This window comes from Melanerpes formicivorus, unplaced genomic scaffold (assembly GCF_026170545.1).
Source record: "Melanerpes formicivorus ecotype bairdi unplaced genomic scaffold, bMelFor1.0.p_v2 SCAF_88, whole genome shotgun sequence".
In the NCBI taxonomy this organism is placed as follows: domain Eukaryota; kingdom Metazoa; phylum Chordata; class Aves; order Piciformes; family Picidae; genus Melanerpes; species Melanerpes formicivorus.
In genome coordinates this window covers 2388509-2415331 of record NW_027142440.1, presented here as the reverse complement: position 1 = coordinate 2415331, position 26823 = coordinate 2388509, and the positions used below count along the sequence as shown (strand labels likewise).

The 26823-nt window shown below is 62.5% G+C and overlaps 1 protein-coding gene across 2 annotated transcripts in view; it reads left to right on the top strand.

Annotated features, from left to right (window-relative positions):
- The first annotated feature begins 552 nt into the window (after positions 1 to 552).
- The window catches only part of POR (cytochrome p450 oxidoreductase), a 57269-nt gene continuing 30998 nt past the window's right edge, over positions 553 to 26823 (top strand). Inside the window, exons 1-2 of one of the 2 annotated variants that reach the window (XM_068165404.1) lie at positions 553 to 715; positions 20990 to 21164. In XM_068165404.1, the coding sequence (XP_068021505.1) occupies positions 21004 to 21164 (161 nt within the window). In that variant the 5' untranslated portion in view covers positions 553 to 715; positions 20990 to 21003. Of the gene's footprint in view, positions 716 to 20986; positions 21165 to 26823 lie in introns of both variants that reach the window. The other variant, XM_068165405.1, reaches the window with a different exon arrangement.

Sequence of the window (26823 nt, the reverse complement as noted above, 5' to 3'; positions counted from 1 at the left end):
GAGGCTGGAGTGAGGGGGGAGTTGGTCTCTTCTCCCAAGGAACCAGCAACAGGACAAGAGGAAATGGCCTGAAGTTGCCCCAGGGGAGGTTTGGGTTGGACATGAGGAACAACTCCTTCCCCCAAGTGGTTGTCAAAGTCTGCCCCAGGCTGCCCAGGGCAGTGGTGGAGTCCCCAGCCCTGGGGTTGGGGGGTTCAGAGCTGTGGAGATGTGGTGCTGAGGGCCATAGGTTGGTGGTGCCCTGGCAGGGCTGGGCTCAGGGATCTGAAAGATCTCTTCAGACCAAAGCAATTCCATGACAGCAGCACTAAAGCTGTCCCAGCTGAGGACTTTCTCTTAATCTCCTGGTGTGAAAGCCTTGGGAAGGCAGGAGCAGCATGGCAGGAAGGAGGAGGCTGTCACTCAGCTGCCTTCCCCCTGGTTAATGAGTGCTGCCCTGATTGGGACAGGAAAGCCTTCTGCTTTGTCATCACTTTGCCTCTTGTTCAATCAGTAACCTGTGGGGTGGTGCCTGTGGAGTAGCCAGGATTGGGCAGGTGAATGCCTTCTCCAACCTCTCTTCTGTCACTTCCAGAGCAGCTGGAGGAGCTCAGCAGGGCCCCAGGAGTGAAGTTGCTCGTCTGGCCTTGGGGGAGGCTTTCCCTGCTGCTCACCACCCTTCCTGCTGGAGCTCTGGGGCCCCACCAGCAAGTGCTTGCAGAGCCCTAGGTGCAAGGTAATCTCTTTTCTTCTGTGTGGAGCACCTGTGGGTGCAGGTGGGCTTGGGCAGGGAGGCTGAGTGGCCAGGAGCTGGCAGTGATGCTTTCCTTAGCCAGCTCACAGCTCTGGAGCTGTGCTGAGACTGAACTCCCTTTTGACCTTCACCCTCTGCTTTGCTGCTGCAGCCAAGATAATGAAGGACTAAGGAACAGGCTTCCCTGCTCTGTGCCTCTGCCATCTGCTGTCAGAGAGTCACAGAACTGTCAGGGCTGGAAGGGAGCTCAAGGCTCAGCCAGCTCCAACCCCCTGCCATGGCCAGGGATACCTCACACCACAGCAGGTTGCTCACAGCCACCTCCAGCCTGGCTGCAAACACCTCCAGGCAGGAGGCTGCCACCACCTCCCTGGGCAACCTGTGCCAGGCTCTCACCACCCTCCTGGGGAACAACTTCTTCCTCACAGCCAATCTCCATCTCCCCACTTCTAGTTCTGCTCCATCCCCCCCAGTCCTATCCCTCCCTGACACCCTCAAAAGTCCCTCCCCAGCTTTCTTGGAGCCCCCTGCAGATCCTGGAAGGCCACAAGGAGGTCTCCTGGGAGCCTTCTCCTCTCCAGCCTGCACAACCCCAACTCCCTCAGTCTGTCCTCACAGTCTGTCCTCTGCTCTCATGCCAGACCCAGCCCAGCCTGGTATTGCCCTACCCCAGCTGCAGGCTGGCTAATAGATGATATCTGAGCAACTGAGGTCATTTATCTAGAGCTGAGCAAAGCCTTTGCCACTGTCCCCCACAGCATCCTGGTCTCCAGGCTGGGGCAGGATGGGTTCCATGGATGCACCACTCAGTGGCCACAGAACTGGCTTGATGGCCACACCACAGAGTGGCTGCCAATGGTCCATGGCCTGGGGCAGGCCAGGGACAAGTGGAGTCCCTGAGGGGTCAGCACTGGGACCACTCCTGTTCAGCAGCCTTCTTGGTGCCAGGGACAGTGGCACTGAGGCTCCCTCAGCAGCTCTGCTGATGGCACCAAGCTGTGTGGTGCTGCTGACAGCTGGAGCCAAGGATCCATCCAGAGGGACCTGGGCAGGCTGCAGAGCTGGGCCCAGGACAACCTCAGGAGGGGCAACAAGGCCAAGGGCAAGGTCCTGCAGCTGGGGCAGGGCAATCCCAGGCACTGATAGAGGCTGGGCAGGGACTGGCTGGAGAGCAGCCCTGAAGCAAAGGCCTTGGGGGTGCTGGGGGAGGAGAAGCTCAGCAGGAGCCAGCAGGGAGCACTTGCAGCCCAGAGAGCCAAGCAGAGCCTGGGCTGCAGCAAGAGAAGTGTGGCCAGCAGGGCCAGGGAGGGGATTCTGCCCCTCTGCTCCACTCTGCTGAGACCACAGCTGGAGCTCTGGGGCCAGCTCTGGAGCCTCTGTGCCAGGAAGGATCTGGAGGTGCTGGAAGGTGTCCAGAGAAGGGCCAGGAGGAGGAGCAGAGGGCTGGAGCTGCTCTGCTGTGAGGACAGACTGAGGGAGTTGGGGTTGTGCAGGCTGGAGAGGAGAAGGCTCTGAGGAGACCTCCTTGTGGCCTTCCAGGAGCTGCAGGGGGCTGCAGGAAAGCTGGGGAGGGACTTTTGAGGGTGTCAGGGAGGGACTTTTGAGGGTGTCAGGGAGGGATAGGGGTCTGGGACAGCTCTGAGGGGGGTAGGAATCAGGCCTGGGACAGGGAGCCAGCAATGGGCACTGGCAGCCCAGAAGGCCAAGGGCAGCTGAGCCCTTGGCCTTCTGGGCTGCCAGTGCCCATTGGCAGAGGTGGAGGGAGAGGATCCTGCCCCTCTGCTCTGGGGTGTCAGGGAGGGATAGGACTGGGGGGGATGGAGCAGCACTAGAAGTGGGGAGATTGAGCTTGGCTGTGAGGAAGAAGTTGTTCCCCAGGAGGGTGGTGAGAGCCTGGCACAGGCTGCCCAGGGAGGTGGTGGAAGCCTCCTGCCTGGAGGTGTTTGCAGCCAGGCTGGAGGTGGCTGTGAGCAACCTGCTGTGGTGTGAGGTGTCCCTGGGCATGGCAGGGGGTTGGAGCTGGCTGAGCCTTGAGCTCCCTTCCAACCCTAGTGTATCTATGAGTAATGTAGAGACCTTGTCCATCCCTCTGGTACAACATCTCCCCCCTGGCAGTCACACCTGCTGGCCCTGACCTTTGTTCTGCTTCCTGCTGTGGCTCTGCCTCTCCAAGCCCAGCTCCTGCAGCTTACATAAGTTGCTCTCCTGGTGTGCACGTTGGAGCCCCACGAGCAGGTTCCCTTAGCCAGGCTCTCCCTGGGCTGAGTCACAGGCCCTGCACTGGCAGGGAGACCTCTGCCAGCCCTGGCCTTGCAGGCTGAAATTTCATCTAGGAGGAGAACAAACAATTGCAGAGTGTTCCTAATCCCCTGCTGCTTTCTCCCCAAGTAAACAACTCCAATCAATTGTGTGCTGCCGCTCTCCCGTGGAACCCAGGGCCAGGGGAGGAGCAGCACCTGGGGCTCTGCAGGCCATGACCCCTGAGAGTGGAGCATGGGCAGCAGTGTTGAGCAGCTGGAGGGTAGGAGGCTTCACAGGCCAAGGGCTGGGGCCTGCACCTGGGTCACAACAGCCCCACAAAGGCTCCAGGCTGGGGGCAGAGTGCCTGGAAGCTGCCCAGTGGGAAAGGACCTGGGGGTGGTGGCCAGCAGTGGCTGAAGATGAGCCAGGGGGTGCCCAGGTGGCCAAGGTGGTCACCATCAGCCTGGCCTGGAGCAGCAAGGTAGTGGTGAGCAGGTCCAGGGCAGGGATTGTCCTCCTGTACCCTGGTACAGGCCACACCTTGCACACTGGATTCAGTTTTGAGTCCCTCACTCCAAGGAGGACATTGAGAGGCTGGAGCAGGGTAACAGAGCTGGGGAAGGGTCTGGAGAGCAGGGCTGGGGAGGAGCAGCTGAGGGAGCTGGGGGTGTTCAGCCTGGAGGAGAGGAGGCTGAGGGAGAGCTCATTGCTCTCTGCAGCTCCCTGAGAGGAGGCTGGAGCCAGGTGGGGGCTGGGCTCTGCTCCCAGGGAGCAGCTGGTGGGCAAGAGGAAAGGGCCTCAAGTTGTGCCAGGGGAGGGTTAGGTTGGGCATTAGAAGAAGCCCCTTCACCAAAAGGGTCATTGTGTGGGGGAGTCCACATCCCTGCAGGGGTTTCAAAGCCCTTCAGGTGAGGAGCCTGGGGCCATGGCCTCACAGCTGTGCACAGGGTGGTGGTGGAGTATGGTTGGACTCAGTGAGCTCCAGGTCTTTCCCATCCAGGTGATGGTGTGCCCTGAGCTGGCAGATTCCTGCCGTGCTCAGCCCCCTCTGTGCTGCTCCCTCCCAGGGAACAACCCTGGGACTGTGACTAATTGTGCTTTTGGCTCTCCCTGTGTGGAGTAAGGGATGGGGAGGTTAGGAAATCAAGATGGGCCTGGACTTTTCTCCCTGGAAAACATGGCCCTGGCAGTGCCCGTGCTGGGGAGGGCTAGCAAAGGTTTGGGAAGCAGCCTGGGGCGTTGGGAGGACTCTGTGTGGGGCTGGCCCTCTGTGTGGGCCACAGCTTGGTGCCTGCTGAAATGCATTCCCCTGCCTTGCTCCTGTGGGTCACTGCTGGCACCTCTCCTGACTCCAGGAGGAGCTGGCTGGTACAAAAGCCTGCAAGGATTGTGCAAGGCCTGCTTGTGCAACAGTGCTGCATGTAGAACTGAGCTAACCTCACCAGGGGGAAGGAGAATCTGGGCTCAAGTGTCCTTGGGCTCCCCCAGGCCAAGTGAGGCAGGGAAGTACTGGAGAGTGGCCAGCAGGAGCTGGGGGGATGCTGAGCTGCAGCAGCTGTCTGATAAGGAAGGGCTGAGAGCCCTGGGGCTGTTTAGTCTGCAGAAGAGCAGCTTATGAATGCCTATAAATACCTGAGAGGTGGGGGGCAGGAAGGGGCCAGGCTCTTCCAGAGGGGTCCTGGCACAGGCCAAAGGCAGCAGGCACCAACTGGAACCCAGGAGGTTCCCTCTGAAGAGGAGGAGAAACCTTTGGTGTGAGGGTGCTAGGGGCCTGGGGCAGGCTGCCCAGGGAGGTTGTGGAGTCTCCTCTGGAGGCTTTCAGGACCCATCTGGATGTGTTCTGTGTGAGCTGCCCTGGGTGATCCTGCTTGGCAGGGGGCTTGGACTCACATCCCTGGAGATCCCTCCCAACCCCTGCCCCTCTGTGATCCTCTGCTTCTGTGGACCATTCTGGGGTGGGAGTGGGAAGCTGTGGAGCTGCACTCTTCCCAGCTGGGGCTCAGCCTTTCAGCCTGTACCCTGCTTCACTCCCTGCCTTGTCCTTGCTGGCACAGGGAAGCTGGGGAGCTGCACTCTTCCCAGCCTGGGCTCAGCCTTTCAGCCTGTACCCTGCTTCACTCCCTGCCTTGTCCTTGCTGGCACAGGGAAGCTGGGGAGCTGCACTCTTCCCAGCCTGGGCTCAGCCTTTCAGCCTGTACCCTGCTTCACTCCCTGCCTTGTCCTTGCTGGCACAGGGAAGCTGGGGAGCTGCACTCTTCCCAGCCTGGGCTCAGCCTTTCAGCCTGTACCCTGCTTCACTCCCTGCCTTGTCCTTGCTGGCACAGGGAAGCTGGGGAGCTGCTCTCTTCCCAGCCTGGGCTCAGCCTGTCAGCCTGTGGCCCTGCTTTACTCCATGCCTTGTCCTTGCTGGCACAGGGAAGCTGGGGAGCTGCTCTCTTCCCAGCCTGGGCTCAGCCTGTCAGCCTGTACCCTGCTTTACTCCATGCCTTGTCCTTGCTGGCACAGGGAAGCTGGGGAGCTGCTCTCTTCCCAGCCTGGGCTCAGCCTTTCAGCCTGTACCCTGCTTTACTCCCTGCCTTGGCCCTTGCTGGCACAGGGCTGTGCACTTTGGCCACTGGTTTGGTGTGGGCCCTACTGGAGCAGGGGCTGAGAGTGCCTGCAGAGCACTGGGCAGGGGCAGTGCCTGCCCTTCCCAGGTGTCCAGAGAAGTGAAGCACAGCTCAGGTTGCCTTCCCCAGGGGGGCCGTGGGGGGGCTGCTCACACCTCTAGCAGGGCAGAGGTAAAGCCTGGCTCTGGGAGCAGGGAGCAGCTCTTGCTGGGGTGCACACACTGTAAGGATGGAGCAGCAGCACTGCCTTCCCTCACAGCAGGGTAGGAGATGGGCTTGGGATGCCCAGAGAGCTCTCACATCCCCAGAGGAGGAAATTCTACCCAGAGAGAGAGATTGGCCACTGGGATGTGCTGCCCAGGGAGGTGGTGGAGTCCCCATCCCTGGAGGTGCTCAGGAGGAGGCTGGATGGGATGCTTGATGCCAGGGTTGAGTTGCTTAGATGGTGCTGGGTGATAGGCTGGACCTGATGATCTTGAAGGTCTCTTCCAGCCTGGTTTATTCTATTCTCTTCTACCTTCTAACTACAAAAAGGTTTGGGTTTCTGCAAGTCAACCAATCCCCTGAGCATCCTGCCTGGAGCTTCTCCCAGCTCCCCTGCCTTGCAGCTCTCTTTAACCACCTGCCTCTGAGGCTCTTTGGGCTGTGAGTTTCAAAGCCAGCTTCCCAAGCAGCCCTGGAGGGGTTTGCTGTCCAGAGCCTTCCGGGCAGGAGAGGTCACAGCCGCTTGCCACCAGCTCCCATCCACGGTGCTCCCTTCCTGGGGAGGCTGCAGGCCAAGTCAGCCCAGCCCTGCGCCCTCAGCCCTGCGCCCTCAGCCCTGCGCCCAGCCCTGCGCCCAGCCCTGAGCCCTGCGCCCAGCCCTGCGCCCTGCGCCCAGCCCTGCGCCCTCAGCCCTGCGCCCTCAGCCCTGCGCCCCCTGCCCTGCGCCCCCTGCCCTGCGCCCCCTGCCCTGCGCCCCCAGCCCTGCGCCCTCAGCCCTGCGCCCTCAGCCCTGCGCCCTCAGCCCTGCGCCCAGCCCTGCGCGCCCAGCCCTGCGCGCCCAGCCCTGCGCCCTCAGCCCTGCGCGCCCAGCCCTGCGCCCTCAGCCCTGCGCCCTCAGCCCTGCGCCCAGCCCTGCGCCCAGCCCTGCGCCCAGCCCTGCGCCCCCAGCCCTGCGCCCAGCCCTGCGCCCTCAGCCCTGCGCCCTCAGCCCTGCGCCCTCAGCCCTGCGCCCTCAGCCCTGCGCCCAGCCCTGCGCCCCCAGCCCTGCGCGCCCAGCCCTGCGCGCCCAGCCCTGCGCGCCCAGCCCTGCGCCCTCAGCCCTGCGCCCTCAGCCCTGCGCCCTCAGCCCTGCGCCCTGCCCTGAGCCCCCAGCCCTGCGCCCTCAGCCCTGCGCCCAGCCCTGCGCCCTCAGCCCAGCGCCCAGCCCTGAGCCCTGCCCTGCGCCCCCAGCCCTGCGCCCTCAGCCCTGCGCGCCCAGCCCTGCGCCCTCAGCCCTGCGCCCTCAGCCCTGCGCCCTCAGCCCTGCGCGCCCAGCCCTGCGCCCCCAGCCCTGCGCGCCCAGCCCTGCGCGCCCAGCCCTGCGCGCCCAGCCCTGCGCCCTCAGCCCTGCGCCCTCAGCCCTGCGCCCTCAGCCCTGCGCCCTGCCCTGAGCCCCCAGCCCTGCGCCCTCAGCCCTGCGCCCAGCCCTGCGCCCTCAGCCCAGCGCCCAGCCCTGAGCCCTGCCCTGCGCCCCCAGCCCTGCGCCCTCAGCCCTGCGCGCCCAGCCCTGCGCCCTCAGCCCTGCGCGCCCAGCCCTGCGCCCAGCCCTGCGCCCTCAGCCCTGCGCCCTCAGCCCTGCGCGCCCAGCCCTGCGCCCTCAGCCCTGCGCGCCCAGCCCTGCGCGCCCAGCCCTGCGCGCCCAGCCCTGCGCGCCCAGCCCTGCGCGCCCAGCCCTGCGCCCTCAGCCCTGCGCCCAGCCCTGCGCCCCCAGCCCTGCGCCCCCAGCCCTGCGCCCAGCCCTGCGCCCTCAGCCCTGCGCCCTCAGCCCTGCGCCCTCAGCCCTGCGCCCAGCCCTGCGCCCCCAGCCCTGCGCGCCCAGCCCTGCGCGCCCAGCCCTGCGCGCCCAGCCCTGCGCGCCCAGCCCTGCGCCCTCAGCCCTGCGCCCAGCCCTGCGCCCTCAGCCCTGCGCCCTCAGCCCTGCGCCCAGCCCTGCGCCCAGCCCTGCGCCCAGCCCTGCGCGCCCAGCCCTGCGTGCCCAGCCCTGCGCCCTCAGCCCTGCGCCCTCAGCCCTGCGCCCTCAGCCCTGCGCGCCCAGCCCTGCGCGCCCAGCCCTGCGCACCCAGCCCTGCGCCCAGCCCTGCGCCCTCAGCCCTGCGCCCTGCGCCCAGCCCTGCGCCCTCAGCCCTGCGCCCAGCCCTGCGCCCTCAGCCCTGCGCCCTCAGCCCTGCGCCCTCAGCCCTGCGCCCTCAGCCCTGCGCCCTGCGCCCAGCCCTGCGCCCAGCCCTGCGCCCAGCCCTGCGCCCAGCCCTGAGCCCTCAGCCCTGCGCCCTGCCCTGAGCCCTCAGCCCTGCGCCCTCAGCCCTGCGCCCTCAGCCCTGCGCCCTCAGCCCTGCGCCCTGCGCCCAGCCCTGCGCCCAGCCCTGCGCCCAGCCCTGCGCCCAGCCCTGCGCCCTCAGCCCTGCGCCCAGCCCAGCGCCCTCAGCCCTGCGCCCTCAGCCCTGCGCCCTCAGCCCTGCGCCCAGCCCTGCGCCCAGCCCTGAGCCCTCAGCCCAGCCCTGCGCCCTCAGCCCTGCGCCCCCAGCCCTGCGCCCCCAGCCCTCTGCCCCCAGCCCTCTGCCCCCAGCCCAGCCCTTGCCTGCCTGGGCTGAGGCTTGCTTGGAGGGGGCTGCTGCTCTCTGAGCTTTCCCCCTGTGCCTGCCCTGGGGACAGCACTTGCAGAGGAGGCTGCTGGAAGGGAACCCAACAGATGATGGCCTCTTGAGCTGCAGGCCTCTTGAGCTGCAGGCCTCTTCAGCAGGCTCTCAGCCGTGCAGCTCCTCATGCCTGAGTGGCTTGCTCCTGAGAGTGTGCAGCAGAGCCCAGGCAGCAGGCAGGCAGCTTGTGTGAGGAGTGCCCATGGCCTGTGGCAGGCCTCAAGCTCCTGCAGGCTTGTCCCAACCCCCACATTTGGCTGCTCCTGCCTTTGACAGGGCCTCAGCTTAGCTGGGTGAAAACCTGCCTGAGGGTGGGGGCTGTAGAGTGGTGGGGATGGGAGTGAACTCCAGCTGGTCCCCAGTGCTGTTCCCCAGGGCTCAGCACTTGGGCCAGTTCTCTTTCACCTCTCTGTCAGTGATCTGGGTGAGGGCATCCAGGCACCCTCAGCACTTGGCAGAGGACACCAAGTTGGGCAGCAGTGTTGAGCAGCTGGAGGGTAGGAGGCTTCACAGGCCAAGGGCTGGGGCCTGCACCTGGGTCACAACAGCCCCACAAAGGCTCCAGGCTGGGGGCAGAGTGCCTGGAAGCTGCCCAGTGGGAAAGGCCCTGGGGGTGGTGGCCAGCAGTGGCTGAAGATGAGCTGGGGGTGCCAAGGTGGTCACCAGCAGCCTGGCCTGGAGCAGCAAGGTAGTGGTGAGCAGGTCCAGGGCAGGGATTGTCCTCCTGTGCTGGGCAGTGGTGAGGCCACAGCGTGAGTCCTGGGGTCAGTTTTGGGCCTCTCCCTCCAAGAAGGACATTGAGAGGCTGGAGCAGGTCCAGGGAAGGACAAGAGAGCTGGGGAAGGGTCTGGAGAGCAGGGCTGGGGAGGAGCAGCTGAGGGAGCTGGGGGTGTTGAGCCTGGAGCAGAGGAGGCTGAGGGAGACCTCATTGCTCTCTGCAGCTCCCTGAGAGGAGGCTGCAGCCAGGTGGGGGCTGGGCTCTGCTCCCAGGGAGCAGCTGATGGGCAAGAGGAAAGGGCCTCAAGTTGTTCCAGGGGAGGGTTAGGTTGGGCATGAGGAACAATTTCTTTCCCCCCCCAGGGCTGTGAAGGCCTGGCCCAGGCTGCCCAGGGCAGGGGTGGGTTTCCCATCCCTGGGGGGGGTTTCAGAGCCCTGGTGCTGAGTGCCATGGGCTGGTGCTGCCCTGGCAGTGCTGGGCTCAGGGCTGCACTCTATGATCTGAAAGGTCTTTTCCATCCTGAGATTCTGGCAGCCTCTGAGACCTTTGGTCCCATTCAGGTGGTGCTTGGAGCCCAGGATCCTGTCCCTCCTCAGCAGGAGGTTCTCTTGCCCTGCTCTCCTCAGCTGCTCTTTGTGCTCTGATCCTGCCCACTTGTTTTTCTGGCTGGGGAGGGCAGGTGGCCAGGTGCCTCAGCCAGGGGCATGCCCTGGGCTGGGCTGCAGCCTTTTGTCTGGTGGCTGAAGTGTGCTCCTCCAGCACCCCTGGCTTTGCTCTGAGGCAGCTGAGCACTCAGAAGGCATTTTCCTGTTGGGTAATGCTCCAAGGCATTTGGTTCCTTCTGCTGGGAGCCTGCAGAGCCCCACCTGGCTGCACCCCTGGGGCAGGGCTGCTTTCTGCCTTGCTGAAACTCCTCCTCTCCTTGCTGCTCTCTGCCTTACTCTTACAGCTGCTCTGCTGGCCTTGAACAGGAGCAGCAGCCACCCCCAGTGTGCCAGGGGGAGCTCAGCTAGGCAGCACTCCCAGCCCCAGAGCTGTGCACTCCACCTCTCTCTCATCCCTAAATTAGAAGCTCTGCTGCTGTCTGAGCTGTGTGTCAAGGTCTGGCCAGCAGAGACCTTGCTCTGAATTGTTTGTGCTGTTCAGCCAGCTCTGGGCTGGGGCTGTGTGTGTGCATGTGCTCAAGGGGCTGCTGCAGCTGACTCCCCTCTGGAGATTGGGGGTTCTGAGGGGCTGGAGGAGCGGGAGGCTCATGGGCAGTCACTTCCCATCACTGGGTGACAGAGACTCTGCAGCTCTCCACTTACCTCTCCTGGCTGGCAGCTGTGGGCTGTGCTGCCTTGGGTTTGGTTTAGTTTAAGAGAGTGATAGGGAAGTGACTGCATCACCTGAACAGGCTGCAGGGCTGGGCACAGGGAACCTCATGGAGCTCAGCAAGGGCAGGGTCCTGGCCCTGGGGAGGAACAACCTCCTGCAGCAGCACAGCTGAGGGGGGACCTGCTGGGAAGCAGCTCCAAGGAGAAGGAGCTGGGAGTGCTGGGGGACAACAAGGTCCCCAGGAGGCAGCAATGTGCCCTGGGGGCCAAGAAGGCCAAGGGGGTCCTGGGGGGCAGGGAGAAGAGGGTGGCAGCAGGGCAAGGGAGGTTCTCCTCCCCCTCTACTCAACCCTAGGGAGGCCACATCTGGAGTGCTGGGTCCAGGTCTGGGCTCCCCAGTTGAGGAGAGACAGAACTGCTGGAGAGAGTCCAGGGGAGGCTGCAGAGCTGCTGAGGGGCCTGGAGCAGCTCTGGCAGGAGCAAAGGCTGAGAGCCCTGGGGCTGAGAGCCTGCAGAAGAGCAGCCCCAGAGGGCAGCTGAGCAATGCTCAGCAAGAGCTCAAGGAGCTGTGGGGGGCAAGAGGCTGGGGCCAGGCTCTGCTGAGTGGTGGCCAGGGCCAGGCCAAGGGGCAGCAAGGGGCAGAGAGTGGAGGCCAGGAGGTTGGATGTGAAGAGGAGGAGAAAGTTGTTTGGTGTGAGGGTGCTGGAGGCCTGGAGCAGGCTGCCCAGAGAGGTTGTGGAGTGTCCTTGTGTGGAGAGCTTCCAACCCCCCCTGGGCAGTGTGGTGCTGGGCACTGTGCTGTGGGTGCCCTGCTGGAGCAGGGGGTGGGCTACCTGTCTGAGCAGATGGCAGCTCTGCATGGCAGTGCCACAGGGAAAGGCTGATCCAGGGGCTATGAAGGCACTGTGAAAGAACCTGGAGCCAAGCACCAGCCTCAGTGGTCTCCTGGTTTGGAGAGGACCACTTCCCCTGCCAGACCTTTTTACTAGAAAGAAGATGGGGGACAGGAGGGAAGGGAAGAGCTGATTTGAGAGTAGTTTGGGACTGACCATGGCTGCTAACTGGCACAGGCTGATGCCAGCTGAATTTCTCCTGCTGGCTGCTGTCACAGACTCAGAGAACTCTCAGGGTTGGAAGGGAGCTCCAGGCTCAGCCAGCTCCAACCCCCTGCCATGGCCAGGGACACCTCACACCACAGCAGGTTGCTCACAGCCACCTCCAGCCTGGCTGCAAACACCTCCAGCCAGGAGGCTTCCACCACCTCCCTGGGCAACCTGTGCCAGGCTCTCACCACCCTCCTGGGGAACAACTTCTTCCTCACAGCCAATCTCCATCTCCCCACTTCTAGTTCTGCTCCATCCCCCCTAGTGCTATCCCTCCCTGACACCCCAGAGCAGAGGGGCAGGATCCTCTCCCTCCACCTCTGGCAATGGGCACTGGCAGGCCAGAAGCTGCCAGTGCCCATTGCTGGCTCCCTGTCCCAGGCCTGATTCCTGCCCCACTCAGAGCTGTCCCAGACCCCTATCCCTCCCTGACACCCTCAAAGTCCCTCCCCAGCTTTCCTGCAGCCCCCTGCAGATCCTGGAAGGCCACAATGAGGTCTCCCAAGAGGGATGAGAGGTGATGTGATTTTTGCCCTGGCCTAGGCTTGCACACTCTCAGGAAGGAAGGATCCCTGCACTGGGATTGAGAGGCGGCCAGGCACAGCCATCCCCACTGCAGCCCTGCCTCCTGCCCCTGCCTCCTGCCCCTGCCCCCTGTCCCTGCCTCTGCTCCTGCCCTCTGCCTCCTGCCCCTGCCCGTCTCCTGCTCTCCCCCTGCCTCCTGCCCCGTCTCCTGCCCCTGTTCTCCCCTTGCCTTCTGCTCCTGCCCCCTGCCTCTCCCCCTGCCCCCTGCCTCTCCCCCTGCCCCCTGCTCCTGCCCCCTGCCCCTGCCCCCCTCTGCTGGCCTCCAGCCCCTGGGGCTTCTCTCCCTGGCCCCTTCAGTGCCCTGCCCACCTCCTGTGTGCAGTGGGTGAAAGAGGCAGCCCCTGGCTGGTCACAAGACTGCCTTCCTCTTTGGGAGCAAGCCTCTGCTCCCTGCCTTCTCCTCTACCACCACCTCCAGAGCCTTGGGACCTTGCCACAGCCTCCTTGGGTGCTGCCCTCTGCTCCACCTCCTGAGGAGTGGGCTGCTTCTGCTCTTCCCAGGTGCTTCCCTTGGGGGTCCAGGTTGTTTCTCTTTGTTTTACTCTTGGCTCTCTAGCTGGGGCTCCACAGAGCAGGGCTTTCCTTGGCCTTTGGCTGCTCTCTCTCCCCTCCTTCCTGAAGCTGTTTCTCAGGGCTGTGCCATGATGCCATAACTGGTTTAGAGCTTGGGGCTTGCTAGGGTTGGTTGATTGTTTTTCTAGGGCTGCTCCTTCACCCCCCTGGGAACCCAGCACTGTGTCCAGGTGGCCAAGGGCATCCTGGCCTGGAGCAGGAGGAGTGTGGCCAGCAGGAGCAGGGAGGTCATTGTGCCCTGTGCTCAGCACTGCTTAGGCCACACCTTGAGTCCTGTGTCCAGTTCTGGGCTCCTCAGGTTAGGAAAGAGGTTGAGCTGCTGGAAGGTGTCCAGAGAAGGGCAAAAAAGCTGGGGAGGGGTCTGGAGCACAGCCCTGTGAGGAGAGGCTGAGGGAGCTGGGGTTGCTTAGCCTGGAGAAGAGGAGGCTCAGGGGAGACCTTCTTGCTCTCTCCAACTCCCTGCAGGGAGGTTGTAGCCAGGTGGGGGTTGGTCTCTTCTGCCAGGCAAGCAGCACCAGAACAAGAGGACACAGTCTCAAGCTGTGCCAGGGGAGGTTCAGGCTGGAGGTGAGGAGAAAGTTCTTCCTAGAGAGAGAGATTGGCCCTTGGGATGTGCTGCCCAGGGAGGTGGTGGAGTCCCCATCCCTGGGGGTGTTCAGGAGGGGATTGGATGTGGCACTGGGAGCCATGGGTTAGCTGTCAGGAGGTGTTGGGTGCCAGGTTGGACTTGGTGATCTTTGAGGTCTGAGCTGCTCACCTGCTTTGTCACTCACCAGATGGCAGAGACTCTGCCTGGTGACACAGGCTGCCCCTGGAGTCTCTTCTTTCCCTAAGTGAAGTGTGATCCATGAGGTGATTTGCCTGAAGAGGGTGGGAAAGTATGCTCTAGGTGGGAAGAGACCTTGGAGGGAGCTCCTGCCTCAGGGACAGGCTGGGCCTGGCCTTGGAGTGAGGACTTCCCAGAGAGAGTTGTTAGCCATTGGAATGTGCTGCCCAGGGAGGTGGTGGAGTCCCCATCCCTGGAGGTGTTCAGGAGGGGATTGGATGTGGCACTGGGAGCCATGGGTTAGCTGTCAGGAGGTGTTGGGGATTAGGTCAGAGGTAGCACTGGATGATCTCTGAGGTCTTCTCCAACCTCTCCCTGTGCTTCTGGAGGTTGATCATGTTCCTGACCTGTGTTTTGCTGTGGTGCTGTGCAGGGGTGCTCAGCACAAGAGAAAGGTGACCCTCAGGGCAGGCCAGGCATGTGGTGGGGAGGGGAATCTCCTCATGGATGACTTGGGAATTCAGCTTGGAGCCTCTGAGTTGGAAAGGTGGCTGTGAGAGATCCTGAGGATCATTGCCAGGTCTTGTACATGGGCTGGGACAACAGGGTTGATCCAGGCTGGGGATGAAGGGCTGGAGAGCAGCCTGAGGAGGAGGCCTTGGGGGGGCTGGGGGTGCAAAGCTGGACAGGAGCTGGCACCAAGCACTGCCAGCCCAGCCCCAGCCTGTCCTGGGCTGATCCCCAGCAGTGTGGGCAGCAGGGGCAGGGAGGGGATTCTGCCCCTCTGCTGTGCTCTGCTGAGGCCTCCCTGCAGTGCTGGGGCAGCTCTGGAGTGCTCAGCACAGACAGGGAGCTGGGGGAGCAGGGCCAGAGGAGGCCACAGCAGTGCTGGCAGGGCTGGAAGCCCTCTGCTGGGAGCCAGGCTGAGAGAGCTGGGCTTGGGCAGCCTGCAGAGGAGGAGGCTCCAGGGAGAGCTTCTGGTGGCCTTGCAGTGCCTCAAGGGGAGATCAGAGAGCTGGGGACAGACTGCTGAGCAGGGCCAGGCCAAGGGGGGATGGTTTGAACTGCAAGAGGGAGCTGGAGAGTGGAGAGGAGGAGAAATGTTTGGTGCTGAGGGTGGGGAGAGCCTGGCCCAGGCTGCCCAGAGAGCTGCCCCATGGCTGGCAGCAGTGCAGGGCAGGTTGTGTGGGGCTGGGAGCAGCCTGCTGGGGTTGGGGATGTCTCTGGGGGCTGCAGGGGTTGGGCTGGGTGAGCTTTACAGATCTCTTCCCACACACCCAGAGCAGTCTGGGTCATGCCCTGGTCCTGCTCCAGCCCCAGCACCAGGACCCTGGGAGCTGCTTCCCTCAGGGCAGCAGTGCCCCAGGTGTGCTGAGCCAGGGGCACCAGGGGCACCCTCCTGTGGCAGTGCAGAGGGGGCACAGTGCCCTGCCAAGGCAGCTCTGAGGCCAGAGGGCACAGCAGGACCTGTGGGTGTGGAGGGAGCTGAGCTCAGGACTGCTTGGTGCTGCTCAGCTGGGGGCTGGGGGCTGGGGGCAGTGAGCAGCCTGGGCTCTGCTGGCTCAGCAGGGCCTCCTTCTCCTTTCCTCTCCTGGCAGCTGGGCTTGGACTCTCCATCTGGGGCAAGAGTCACAGGCTGAAGGCCTGAGCTGGGAGCAGGAAGCTGAAGTGTCCTGAGATAGCATCAAAGGATGCATGGGGTTGGAAGGAGCCCTCCAAGGGCATCTTGTCCAACCCTCTGCAGGCAGCAGGGACACCTCCAGCAGGAGCAGGCTGCTCAGGGCCCTGCCAGGTTTGACCTTGAGTGTCTCCAGGGCTGGAGCCTGCACCACCTCCCTGGGCAGCCTGTGCCAGTGTCTCCCCACCCTCACTGTGCTGAACTTCCTCCTGAGCTCCAACCTGAACCTGCCCTGCTCCAGTTCCAAACCATTGCCCCTGGCCTATCCCCACAGCCCCTTCTGAGCCTGCCCAGCCTGCCTGCAGCTCCCCTGCTGGAGCAGGGGCTGAGAGTGCCTGCAGAGCACTGGGCAGGGGCACTGCCTGCCCTTCCCAGGTGCCCAAAGAGGTGAAGCACAGCTCAGGCTGCCTTCCCCAGGGGGTCCATGGGGGGCTGCTCACACCTCTAGCAGGGCAGAGGTAAAGCCTGGCTCTGGGAGCAGGGAGCAGCTCTTGCTGGGGTGCACACACTGTAAGGATGGAGCAGCAGCACTGCCTTCCCTCACAGCAGGGTAGGAGATGGGCTTGGGATGCCCAGAGAGCTCTCACATCCCCAGAGGAGGAAATTCTACCCAGAGAGAGAGAGAGATTGGCCACTGGGATGTGCTGCCCAGGGAGGTGGTGGAGTCCCTGTGTCTGGAGGTGCTCAGGAGGAGGCTGGATGGGGTGCTTGGTGCCAGGGTTGAGTTGCTCAGATGGTGCTGGGTGATAGGCTGGACCTGATGATCTTGAAGGTCTCTTCCAACCTGGTTTATTCTGTTCTATTCTATTCTCTTCCCCTTCAGGTATTGAAATGCTGCTCTGAGGTCTCCCTGCAGCCTTCTCCAGGCTGAGCAGCTCCAGCTCCCTCAGCCTGTCCCCATAGGGGAGGTTCTCCGGCCCTCTGATCATCTTGGTGGCCTCCTCTGGACCTGCTCTAGCAGTTCCATGGCCCATCCCTCATGGGGCCCACCCCTCATGGGGCCCATCCTCACAGTTCTTGTCTGGAGAGCATCTGTTGCCTTCAGGGTTAGAGGGCAGTGTATAACCTTTATAGCCTCCCAGGCTGGGGTGGGTGGGAAGGGAACCTTCAAAGCTCATCCACTCCCACCCTCTGCAGCCAGCCAGGGACAGCTGCAGCTGGAGCAGGTTGCTCCCAGCCCCAACCAACCTGACCTGGAAGGGTTCCAGGGATGGAGCAGCTCCCCCCTGCTGGGCTGCTCTCCAGCTCTCATCCCCCAGCCTGGGTAGATACTGAAGCTGCAGGAATGGAATAGAATTAACCAGGTTGGAAAAGACCTTTGAGATCATCAGATCCAACCTCTCACCCAGCCCCATCTGATCAACTAAACCATGGCACCTCAGCCAGGCCCTCAAACACCTCCAGGGATGGGGACTCCACCACCTCTCTGGGCAGCACATCCCAAGGGCCAACAACTCTCTCTGTGTAGAATTTCTTCCTCACCTCCAGCTTAAACCTCCCCTGGCACAGCTTGAGACTGTGTCCTCTTGTTCTGGTGCTGGCTGCCTGGGAGAAGAGCCCAACCCCCACCTGGCTACAACCTCCCTGCAGGGAGTTGGAGAGAGCAAGAAGGTCTCCCCTGAGCCTCCTCTTCTGCAGGCTAAGCAACCCCAGCTCCCTCAGCCTCTCCTCCCAGGGCTGTGCCCCAGACCCCTCCCCAGCCTTGTTGCCCTTCTCTGGACAGGTCTCACCCAGCCCCACTCCTCCTGTCCAGGTCCCTGATGGATCCCATCCTGCTGGGGTCAGCTGCAGCTGCTGCTGTGGAGCCTTGTGCAGGCAGAGAGGAGCCCAGGCTGAGCCTCTGCTCCTGCAGCAGCCCCATGGCCTCTGGCAGTGGTGCTCTTGCCCCTGGCTGTGGGCAGTGGGTAGGGGTAGGTGGCTCAGCTGTCCTGCAGCTGCAGGGCTCTCCCTGGAAGTCCTGGAGAGCCTCAGAGTGGTGAAGGGCAGGAGATAGCCTCCTCCCCCCCATCTGCCCATGCTGCATTCCTGGGAGCTGCATTCCTGAGGCTGCCTCCTGCCCAGGCATCTCTGCCTGGGAGAGCAGAGCCCCTCTGGAGGCTTGAGGGAGCCAGCCCCTGCAGCTTGGCTCCCAGGAGGACACAAGTGCTGCTGCTGTGGGCACAGCAGTGAGGGCTGCTGCAGACACCTTGCAGAGCAGCCCCCAGCTCCTCTCCTGGGGCAGGGCAGGTGCTGAAGGTCCAGAGCTGAGCTGCCTGGAGCCTGGGGTGCTGTGGGGCCAGGGGCACAGAGCCTCAGTGTGTTCCACCTGGGGCTGCTGAGCTGGAGCCCTCATCCTCATGGTGGTGATGTGGCTGTGGAGGTGTCAGGAGGGTTTCCCTGGGCATGGTGCTGTGAGTGGTGCTCAGAGGGAAGGATTGCAGCCCCTGCCCCCAACCAACCCAGCCCCAGGGGGTTCTGTCTCCCCCTGAGCAAAGGGAAAGGGCTGGGCAAGGGAAGTGGGGGAAGGAGAGGCCCCTGCTGAGGACAGACAGACTGCCATGGCCAGTGCTGCCCTGCAGCAGTGGAACTGCCCCCCCTGCTGCAGGCTGAGCAAGGGGAGCTGGCCCTGGGCAGATGCAGCCTGCAGTGCTGGAGATGTTTGTCCAGGCAGCCTCCTGCCTGCACCTGGGGGCAGCAGGAGGGCTCTGGGGCTGTGCCCTGGGAGCAGCAGCTGAGGCTGCCTGGGGAGGCAGTGAGCAGCAGCCCCCAGGGGTTCTGTACCCTGAGACATGAGGCAGCCCCAGGAACCAAAGGCATGTGTGAGAGCGGGAAGTGCTGGCAGCTCCTGGCTGGGGCCTGCAGGTGAGCTGAGTGGCAGTGAGGAGGAGAAGAGCTTGAGGGAAGGTGTCCAGAGAAGGGCAGCAGGGCTGGGGAGGGGTCTGGGGCACAGCCCTGGGAGGAGAGGCTGAGGGAGCTGGGGTTGCTTAGCCTGCAGAAGAGGAGGCTCAGGGGAGACCTTCTTGCTCTCTCCTACTCCCTGAAGGGAGGTTGGAGCCAGGTGGGGGTTGGGCTCTTCTGACAGGCACCCAGCAGCAGAACAAGAGGACACAGTCTCAAGCTGTGCCAGGGGAGGTTTAGGCTGGAGGGGAGGAGAAAGTTCTTCCCAGCAAGAGAGATTGGCCCTTGGGATGTGCTGCCCAGGGAGGTGGTGGAGTCCCCGTCCCTGGAGGTGTTCAGGAGGGGATTGGATGTGGCACTGGGAGCCATGGGTTAGCTGTCAGGAGGTGTTGGGTGACAGCTTGGACCTGCTGATCTCTGAGGTCTCCTCCAACCTTGCTGGCTCTGTGGTTGTGATTCTGGGGTTCCTTCAGGAGTGAGGGCAAGAAGGGAGCAACACTTCCCCCCCCCAGTGGATTCCTTTGGTGGCTGCTGCTGGCCCAGCTCCTTGGCACTGAGTGAGGAGGAGGAGGAGAAGCCCCTGCTGGGAGCTGTGCCTTGTTGGCAGCTGAGCCCTGGCTGTGGAGGCTTTCCCCAGCAGTTTAGTCTACAGCTGCACAGAAATAGCCCCCAGCTGTTGCTTGGCACAGGGTGGTGGGAGGGCTGCAGGGGAGGGAGGGCAGGGTGACCTGCTGGCTGGGCAGGAGTGCTCAGTTTGCTCCTCTCCACTCACATCACTCACATTTTTCTTCCTCCCCCCTGCTTTGTGTCATCTCTGGAAGCTTTGCAGGGGGGTTGCAGTGCCCTCCAGAGCACAGGCACTTGCCAAGCTCTGCTTGTGGGGTTGGGAACTAGCTGGGTGCAGAAGTGCCCAGGAGCCCACTCCTGGTCACTGCCAGCTGGCAGTGGGCTTCTCCTTGCTCCCCAGGGCTGGTTTGTGGCTGGTGAGCTGTGGCAGAGCACTTGGTGTCCTCTGGAGCTGGCCTTTTGCTTTGGGGGGAGGATTCTCTGCTGCAGGCCATGCCCTGTCTCCCTTTGTAGCACTCCCTCAGCATCACCTTCCCCTGCTTCCCAGCTCCTGGCTGCAGCAGCAGGACCTCCAGCCTCGACCAGCTTGAGTGCTCAGCCCAGGCACAGCTTGGAGTTGCTGCTCCTCTCTCAGCCCCCAGCAGGGCTGGCTGGGAGCTCTGCTCTGCTGCAGAGGTTAACTCCCCTTCTGGCTCAGCCATGGGATGTCTCCTCTCTCTCTCTCTCTGGTGGCACCCTTGCAGCTCTGAGTCACTTTGTGTGCAGGTCCACAGTCTCCTGGCTTGGCAGGGTGCCCAGGTAGGAGAGGAGAGTCACTTTGCCCCTCCACATGGAGTTTGGAGCTCATTAGCTTGGCCAGAGGGCAGCCCTGTGTGTTGGGGAGATAATGTGGGGCCCTGGGCTGGGCTCAGAGCAGCAGGAGGGAAGGAGCAGTGATAGCTGGCTCTCCAGGGCAGGGGTCACAGGGCTCCTTGGGCACTTGAGAGCTGGGAGCTTATCCTTGCACTTCCAGGGCCTCTGGGTATGGCCCTGGGTGAGCACCAGGTCCCTGAAACTCTGCCTTGGCAGATGGGAAGAATAATGCTAATAATAAACCAGGTTGGAAGAGACCTTCAAGACCATCACATCCAACCCATCAACCAACCCAACCCAGCCAAACAGCTAACCCATGGCACCCAGCACCCCAGCAAGTCTCCTCCTGAACACCTCCAGGGATGGGGACTCCACCACCTCCCTGGGCAGCCCATTCCAAGGGCCAACAACTCTCTCTGTGTAGAACTTTCTCTTCACCTCCAGCCCAAACCTCCCCGGCACAGCTTGAGACTGTGTCCTCTTGTTCTGGTGCTGGGTGCCTGGGAGAAGAGCCCAACCCCCACTTGGCTACAACCTCCCTTCAGGGAGTTGCAGAGAGCAAGAAGGTCTCCCCTGAGCCTCCTCTTCTCCAGGCTAAGCAACCCCAGCTCCCTCAGCCTCTCCTCACAGGGCTGTGCCCCAGACCCCTCCCCAGCTTTGTTGCCCTTCTCTGGACCTGCTCCAGCCCCTCAATGCCCTTCTTGGAGTGAGGGCCTTAAAACTGAACCCAGCACCCGAGGTGTGGCCTCACCAGTGCCCAGTCCAGGGGCACAATCACTTCCCAGCAGCTCTGTGGTGCATAGTTGCTCTCCATGGAGCCTCTGAGCTCTGCTGTGCTCCTAGCACTGAAAGCCTGCAGTGAGAGGCAGGCTGAGCAGTGCCCCAGGCTGTGGTGTGGCACTGGTTAGGCCACACTGAGTCCTGTGTCCAGTTCTGGGCTCCTCAGGTTAGGAAAGAGGTTGAGATGCTGGAAGGTGTCCAGAGAAGGGCAAGAAAGCTGGGGAGGGGTCTGGAGCACAGCCCTGTGAGGAGAGGCTGAGGGAGCTGGGGTTGCTTAGCCTGGAGAAGAGGAGGCTCAGGGGAGACCTTCTTGCTCTCTCCAACTCCCTGCAGGGAGGTTGGAGCCAGGTGGGGGTTGGTCTCTTCTCCCAGGCACCCAGCAGCAGAACAAGAGGACACAGTCTCAAGCTGTGCCAGGGGAAGTTTAGGCTGGAGGTGAGGAGAAAGCTCTTCCCAGAGAGAGTTGTTGGCCCTTGGGATGTGCTGCCCAGGGAGGTGGTGGAGTCATCATCATTGGGGGTGGTCAGGAGGAGACTTGATGGGGTGCTTGGGTGCCATGGGTTAGTTGCTCAGATGGTGCTGGGTGAGAGGTTGGACTTGGTGATCTTGAAGGTCTCTTCCAGCCTGGTTTATTCTGTGCCACTGCCGCGTGCCCCTCTGCCGCGTTCTGTGCTGGGTGAGTTCTGGCCTTGACTCCTTTGTCCTTGCTCAGCAGTGCCCCTGAGCAGCATGGGGGAAGCAGTGGAAGGCAGCAGCCCTGCCCAGCAGGAGCCCCTGGTGAGCATGACAGACGTGTTCCTCATCTCGCTCATCGTCGGCCTCGTCACCTACTGCCTCTTCTTCCGCAAGAGAAAGGAGGAGGTCCCCGAGCTGCCCAAGATGCAGACACTGTGAGTAACAGCCCCTGGGCTGCAGGCTGTCCTGCTCATAGAGCCATGGGGTGATTTGGGGTGGAAGGCACCTCCTAAGGACATCCAGTGCAACCCCCCTGTGCTTGGCAGGGACATCCTCCCCTCGAGCAGGCTGCTCGCAGTTTGCTGAGCCTCACTTGCAGGATCTCAGCTCCCTCCCTGGGCAACCTGCTGCAGTGTTCCAGCAGCCTCCTGGGGCACAACTTGTTCCTCACATCCAATCTCAATCTGCTCTGCTCTCATTGCAAACCACTGCCCCTGGGGCTGTCCCTGCAGGCCTTTGGGAGCAGTCCCTCTGCAGCCTTCCTGGAGCCCCTGCAGGGACTGGGAGGCTGCTCTGAGGTCTGCCCAGAGCCTTCTCTTCTCCAGGCTGAACACCCCCAGCTCCCTCAGCCTGTCCCCACAGCAGAGGTTCTCCAACCTCTGATCACCTTTGTGGTCTCCTCTGGACCCTTTCCAGCAGGTCCACATCCTTCCTGTGCTGGGGCCCCCATGGCTGGCCCCAGCCCTGCAGGTGAGGTCTCCCCAGGACAGAGCAGAGCAGAGGGGCAGGATCCTCTCTCCAGCTCTGGCCACACTGCTTTGGATACAGCCCAGGCTGCCCTTGGCCTCCTGTGCTGCCAGTGCCCATTGCTGGCTCCTGTGCAGCTTCTTCCCCCCAGCACCCCCAGGTCCTTGTCCCCAGGGCTGCTCTCTCTCTCTTTCTCCTCACCCCCAGCCTGGGTTGATAGTGAGGATGGTTCTGAGCAGGAGCAGAGCTCTTCACTTGCTCCTGTGGCACCTCCTGAGCTCCACCTGGGCACCACCTCTGCAGCTTGGCCATGGTGGCTCCTTGGATGGGAGGAGGTCTCCAGGGGAGGGCACTTGATCCCACAGTGCATTTCTGTCCCCTCCCATGTCTGTGCCCTGTGCTCCCCGAGCTGTGCAGAGCCCCCTGGTGCGGAGCCAGGCTGCAGTTCTGCCTCAGCCCACCGTGTGGCCCCCAGCAGAGCTTCCCCTGCCCAAGCAGAGCCTCTGGCTGTGTTTCAGAGCTCCTCAGGGTAGCCTTGGCTGCTCTCTGATAACAGCTGTGTTGAAATCTGGAGAATGGTGGCCAGGCTCTTGAGCAGCTTTCCTGCTGGGAATCTCTTCTCCCCTTAGCTTCAGAGAGAAGGAAGAGGTTTGAGAGGCTGGGGCATAGCTCTGGAGCATGAGCTGCTTGGCAGCTCTTGTGCAACCTGCCTGGCCTCAGTGCCACATGAGCACAGCAGCAAGAGGCTGAATCTGGAGAGGGAGAGGTCCTTGTTCCACCCTCTCTCCTGCAACGGGCTGAGGGCCAGGAGCAGGTTGTGCTGGTGGAGATCTTCAGTGCATTTAGTTCCTTGTCTTGGTCACACCCCAGGCTTAACACCACTTTTCTGTGGGCTTTTTTAGCTCACTCCATTTCCTTTTGGACCAGTGGTGAGGGGCTGGAAGGGCCCTGGGGGGAAGCCTGAGGAGGGGCTTGGAAGCCCCTGGGGGGAAGCCTGAGGAGGGGCTTGGAAGCCCCTGGGGGGAAGCCTGAGGAGGGGCTGGAAGGCCCCTGGGGGGAAGACTGAGGAGGGGCTGGAAGGCCCTGGGGGGGGTGTGTGGGTGAGCCCAAGGCCCTGCAGCAGAGACCAAAGGTCTCCAGGGGTCTGTTCCCTGTGTGCTTGCACAGTGGAGGTGAGCCTCAGCCTAGGCCTGTGCTCTGCAGTAGCCTTTGCAGAAGGTAACCACACCAGGTCAGTCCTTTGGCTCTGTGCTGGCTGCAGAGTTCCTGCAGGTCCTCCCCAGTCCTGAGAGGTTGGTTGTGAGGCCATGAGGAGGAAGCTCAGAACATGGAAGTGGAAGGGACCTTGAAAGATTGAGTCCAGCTCTAGGGCAGCTCACACAGGAACACAGCCAGAGGGGGCTGGAAAGGCTCCAGAGCAGGAGACTCCACAGCCTCTCTGGGCAGCCTCTCTCTCTGCCACCCTCACAGTGTTCCCCTGGCACCTCCCCTACTCCAGCTTGCCCCCAGTGCCCCTTGTGCTGTCCTTGGCCATCCCTGAGCAGAGCCTGGCTCCAGCCCTGCACATCTTGATCCCCAGCACTGAGGGCAGCCCTCAGGCTCCTCTGCTCCAAGCCCCAGCTCCCTCAGCCTGGCCTCCCAGGCAGATGTGCCACTGCCTGCAGCAGCTCTGAGGCTCTGGGGTGGACTCTCTCAAGCAGTTCCCTGAGGTCCTTCTTGAACTGAGGGGTCCAGAAGTGGATACAAGATTCCAATCTTTTACCCAAGACCTCCCTCACCACTTGACTGTGTCTCCAGGTGCCACATCTGCTTGTTTCTGGAGCATCTCCAGGCATGGGGACTCCACCAGCTCCCTGGGCAGCCTGTGCCAATCCCTGACCACTCTGGCAGCAAAGAAATTTGAACTAATCTCCAGCCTAGCCCTCCCCTGGCACAATTTCAGGCCATTGCCTCTCATCCTGTCATTAGTTACTTGGGAGAAGAGGCCCACCCCAGCCTCACCCCAGCCTTCCTTCAGGGAGCTGTAGAGAGCAATGAGGTCTCCCCTCAGCCTCCTTTTCTTCAGGCTAAACACCCCCAGCTCCCTCAGCCTCTCCCCACAAGCCCTGCTCTCCAGAACCTTCACCAGCCTCATTGCCCTTCTCTGGACCTGCTCCAGCCCCTCAAATGTCCTTCTTATGCTGTGGTGCCCAGAACTGAGCCCAGGATTTGATGTGTGGCCTCACCAGTGCTGAGCAGAGGAGGACAGCCCCTGCCCTGCTCCTGCTGGCCACACTACTGCTGATCCAAGCCAGGCTGCTGGTGGCCTTCTTGCCCACCCCCTGGCTCATCTTCAGCTGCTGCCAACCAGCAAGCCCAGGTCCTTCTCCCTCAGGCAGTTTGCAGCCCCTCTGCCCCCAGCCTGGAGCCTTCCTGGGGCTGCTGTGAGCAAAGTTTTGGCTCTGAGCAGCACCTCCCAGCAGCAGTACCCAGCAGGGAGAGGTGAGGTTGCAGCAGCCCCTGGGTGACACACCTGCAGCTTGGGAGGGTTGGCAGCCAGGCAGGTGAAGTGCAAGAGGAGGCTCTGAAGGAGTTTTCTTCCTCTGTATTAAGCCTGACCCTGCTGTGGTGGCTGCAGCCAGGCTGTCCTGTGAGCTGGTGGTGCCTCCATCCTCCCAGGCAGCCTCTTCCTGCAGCCTTTCTGTCCTCTTCTATGGGACACTTGGAACCAGGAAGGAAACAAGGAGTGGGGGGAGGAAAACAAGCAGCCACAGGTTTCCTTCCCTCCTGTCATCCTTAAGTCCTGGGTGGAGTTTCCTTTGTGAGGAACAAGCAAAGCAGCAAGGTCCAGGATCAGGCTGCTGGCCACTGCCTGCAGCTGGCTGCCTGCAGCTGCTGCTCCCTGGGCAGGCAGGGAAGCTGCTCCAGATCCACCAAGGAGAGAGCCCTTGGTGGGGCTGTCTCCAGGGGAGGACCTTGACCTTAAAGAGATGTTGCCTCTCTTCAGCATACTCTCTGCCTGGACTCCCCAGGCTGTCCTGGACTGCTTCATCTGATGGCATTGGGGGACCTGAGGACTGTGTCTGTTGTGTCACTTCGGCCCCCAGCTTGAGCCTGGGAGGAGTGGAGGATGGAAGGTGCTGAGCAGCCCTTTGGGCAGGGCCTGGGGGCTGCTGCTGCTTCTACAATGGCTTTGCTGGTGGTGTGGTGGGAGAGTGCAAGCAGCACCTCCAGCCTGAGCACAGCACTTGGGGCCTTTGGGAGCCACCACTCAGCAGCAGCAGCAGGGACCAGCCCTGGTCAACCCCTTGTGGGGTTGGAACTAGATGATCCTCATGGTCCCTTCCAACCCTGACTGATACTGTGATAAGCCACATCAGCTCAGCAGGAGCTGCAGGGGAGAGGAGAAGCTGCTGCTGCAGTTGCTCTTGATGGTGGAAGAAGAGATGCATGGTCAGAATCCCCTCTGGGTAACATCTGGGCTGGCTTCCCCCAGCCTGCCTGGCCCAGGGATGCTCATGTTCTTGCCCCAGCCATGTGTCTTGGGGGCTCAGCTACAGCTCCTTGCTGCTCCCTTGCCTGCCTGAAGTCCCAGAGGAAGGGCAGAGCCCAACATCTGCAGAGGTCTCCCTGGCAGGAGCTGTCCTGGGGCTGTGCTGTGCAAGCCCCTGGGTGTGGGGCAGGCTGGGGTGCCACTGCCTGAGCATTTCTTGCCTTTTGCCCAGCTCCAGCCTTAATTGAAACCACCAGAGCCTTCCCCCAGCCTGCTCTGCAGATGTCATCAGGCAGCTGGGCTCTCAGTCACCACCCAGCCACAGCCACCGTGCTTCCTCCACAGGCAGTGCTGGGGAATGCAGCAGCTCCTCCGCCTGCTTGCCAGCCGCAGATCACAGTCTCACAGTCTCACAGAATCACCAAGGTTGGGAAGGACCTCGAGGATCATCGAGTCCAACCTATCAACACAGACCCCATGACTAGACCATGGCTCCAAGTGCCACATCCAGTCCCCTCTGGAACACCTCCAGGGATGGGGACTCCACCACCTCCCTGGGCAGCACATCCCAATGATGAACGACTTCCTCGGTGAAGAACTTCCTCCTCACCTCCAGCCTGAACCTCCCCTGGCACAGCTTGAGACTGTGTCCTCTTGTTCTGGTGCTGCTTGCCTGGGAGAAGAGACCAACCCCTTCCTGGCTACAACCACCTTTCAGGTGGTTGTAGAGGGCAATGAGGTCTCCCCTGAGCCTCCTCTTCTCCAGGCTAAGCAACCCCAGCTCCCTCAGCCTCTCCTCACAGGGCTGTGCTCCAGACCCCTGCCCAGCTCTGTTGCCCTTCTCTGGACACCTTCAAGTCTCTCAATGTCCTTCTTGAACTGAGGAGCCCAGAACTGGACACAGGACTCAAGGTGTGGCCTAACCAGTGCTGAGCACAGGGCTCAAGGACTTCCCTGCTCCTGCTGGCCACACTCTTCCTAATGCAGGCCAGGATGCCATTGGCCCTCTTGGACCACTGCTGGCTCATGTTCAGGCAGCTGTCAATCAGCACCCCCAGGTCCCTCTCTGTTTGGCAGCTCTCAGCCACTCTGCCCCCAGCCTGTAGCTCTGCCTGGGGTTGCCATAGCCAAAGTGCAGCCCCTGGCACTTGGACTTGTTGAATGCCATCCCTGCCCTTCCTTGCCTGCTCTGGAGTCCTACAGACTCCACTCCTGGGCAGAAGCAGGGGTGGCAGCCCCTGGCCTGCTGGGTGACACCCCCTTCCCTTTCCCTTCCCCCCCTCCCCCCTCTCTTTAACTCTTTGGGGCTTATCTGCCTTCTGCAGCTCCCCAGTCCCAATCCCTGGCGAGTGGCAGGCTTCCTGTGGCAGGAATCGCTGCAGCTCCTCGCCCTGCTGAGCTTCCTTGCTGCCTCTGTGTGCAGGGGGGGCAGCCCAGCGCTGATTCAGTGAACTGGGAGCCCGGAGGGAGCAAACGCTGCCGTGAGCTGCTCCTGCCGTGGCACTGCCACGGTCACCCCTGGCGTCTGGAATCGCTTCCTTCAGCCTTCCCACAGCGCAGCGGCTCTCCAGGCAGCTGTGGGATAAACAGTTTCCAAGGGAACCGGCCCGGGGGAGGGCTTTGTGTCCCGTCCCCCCTGCTCCTCACGGATGGGA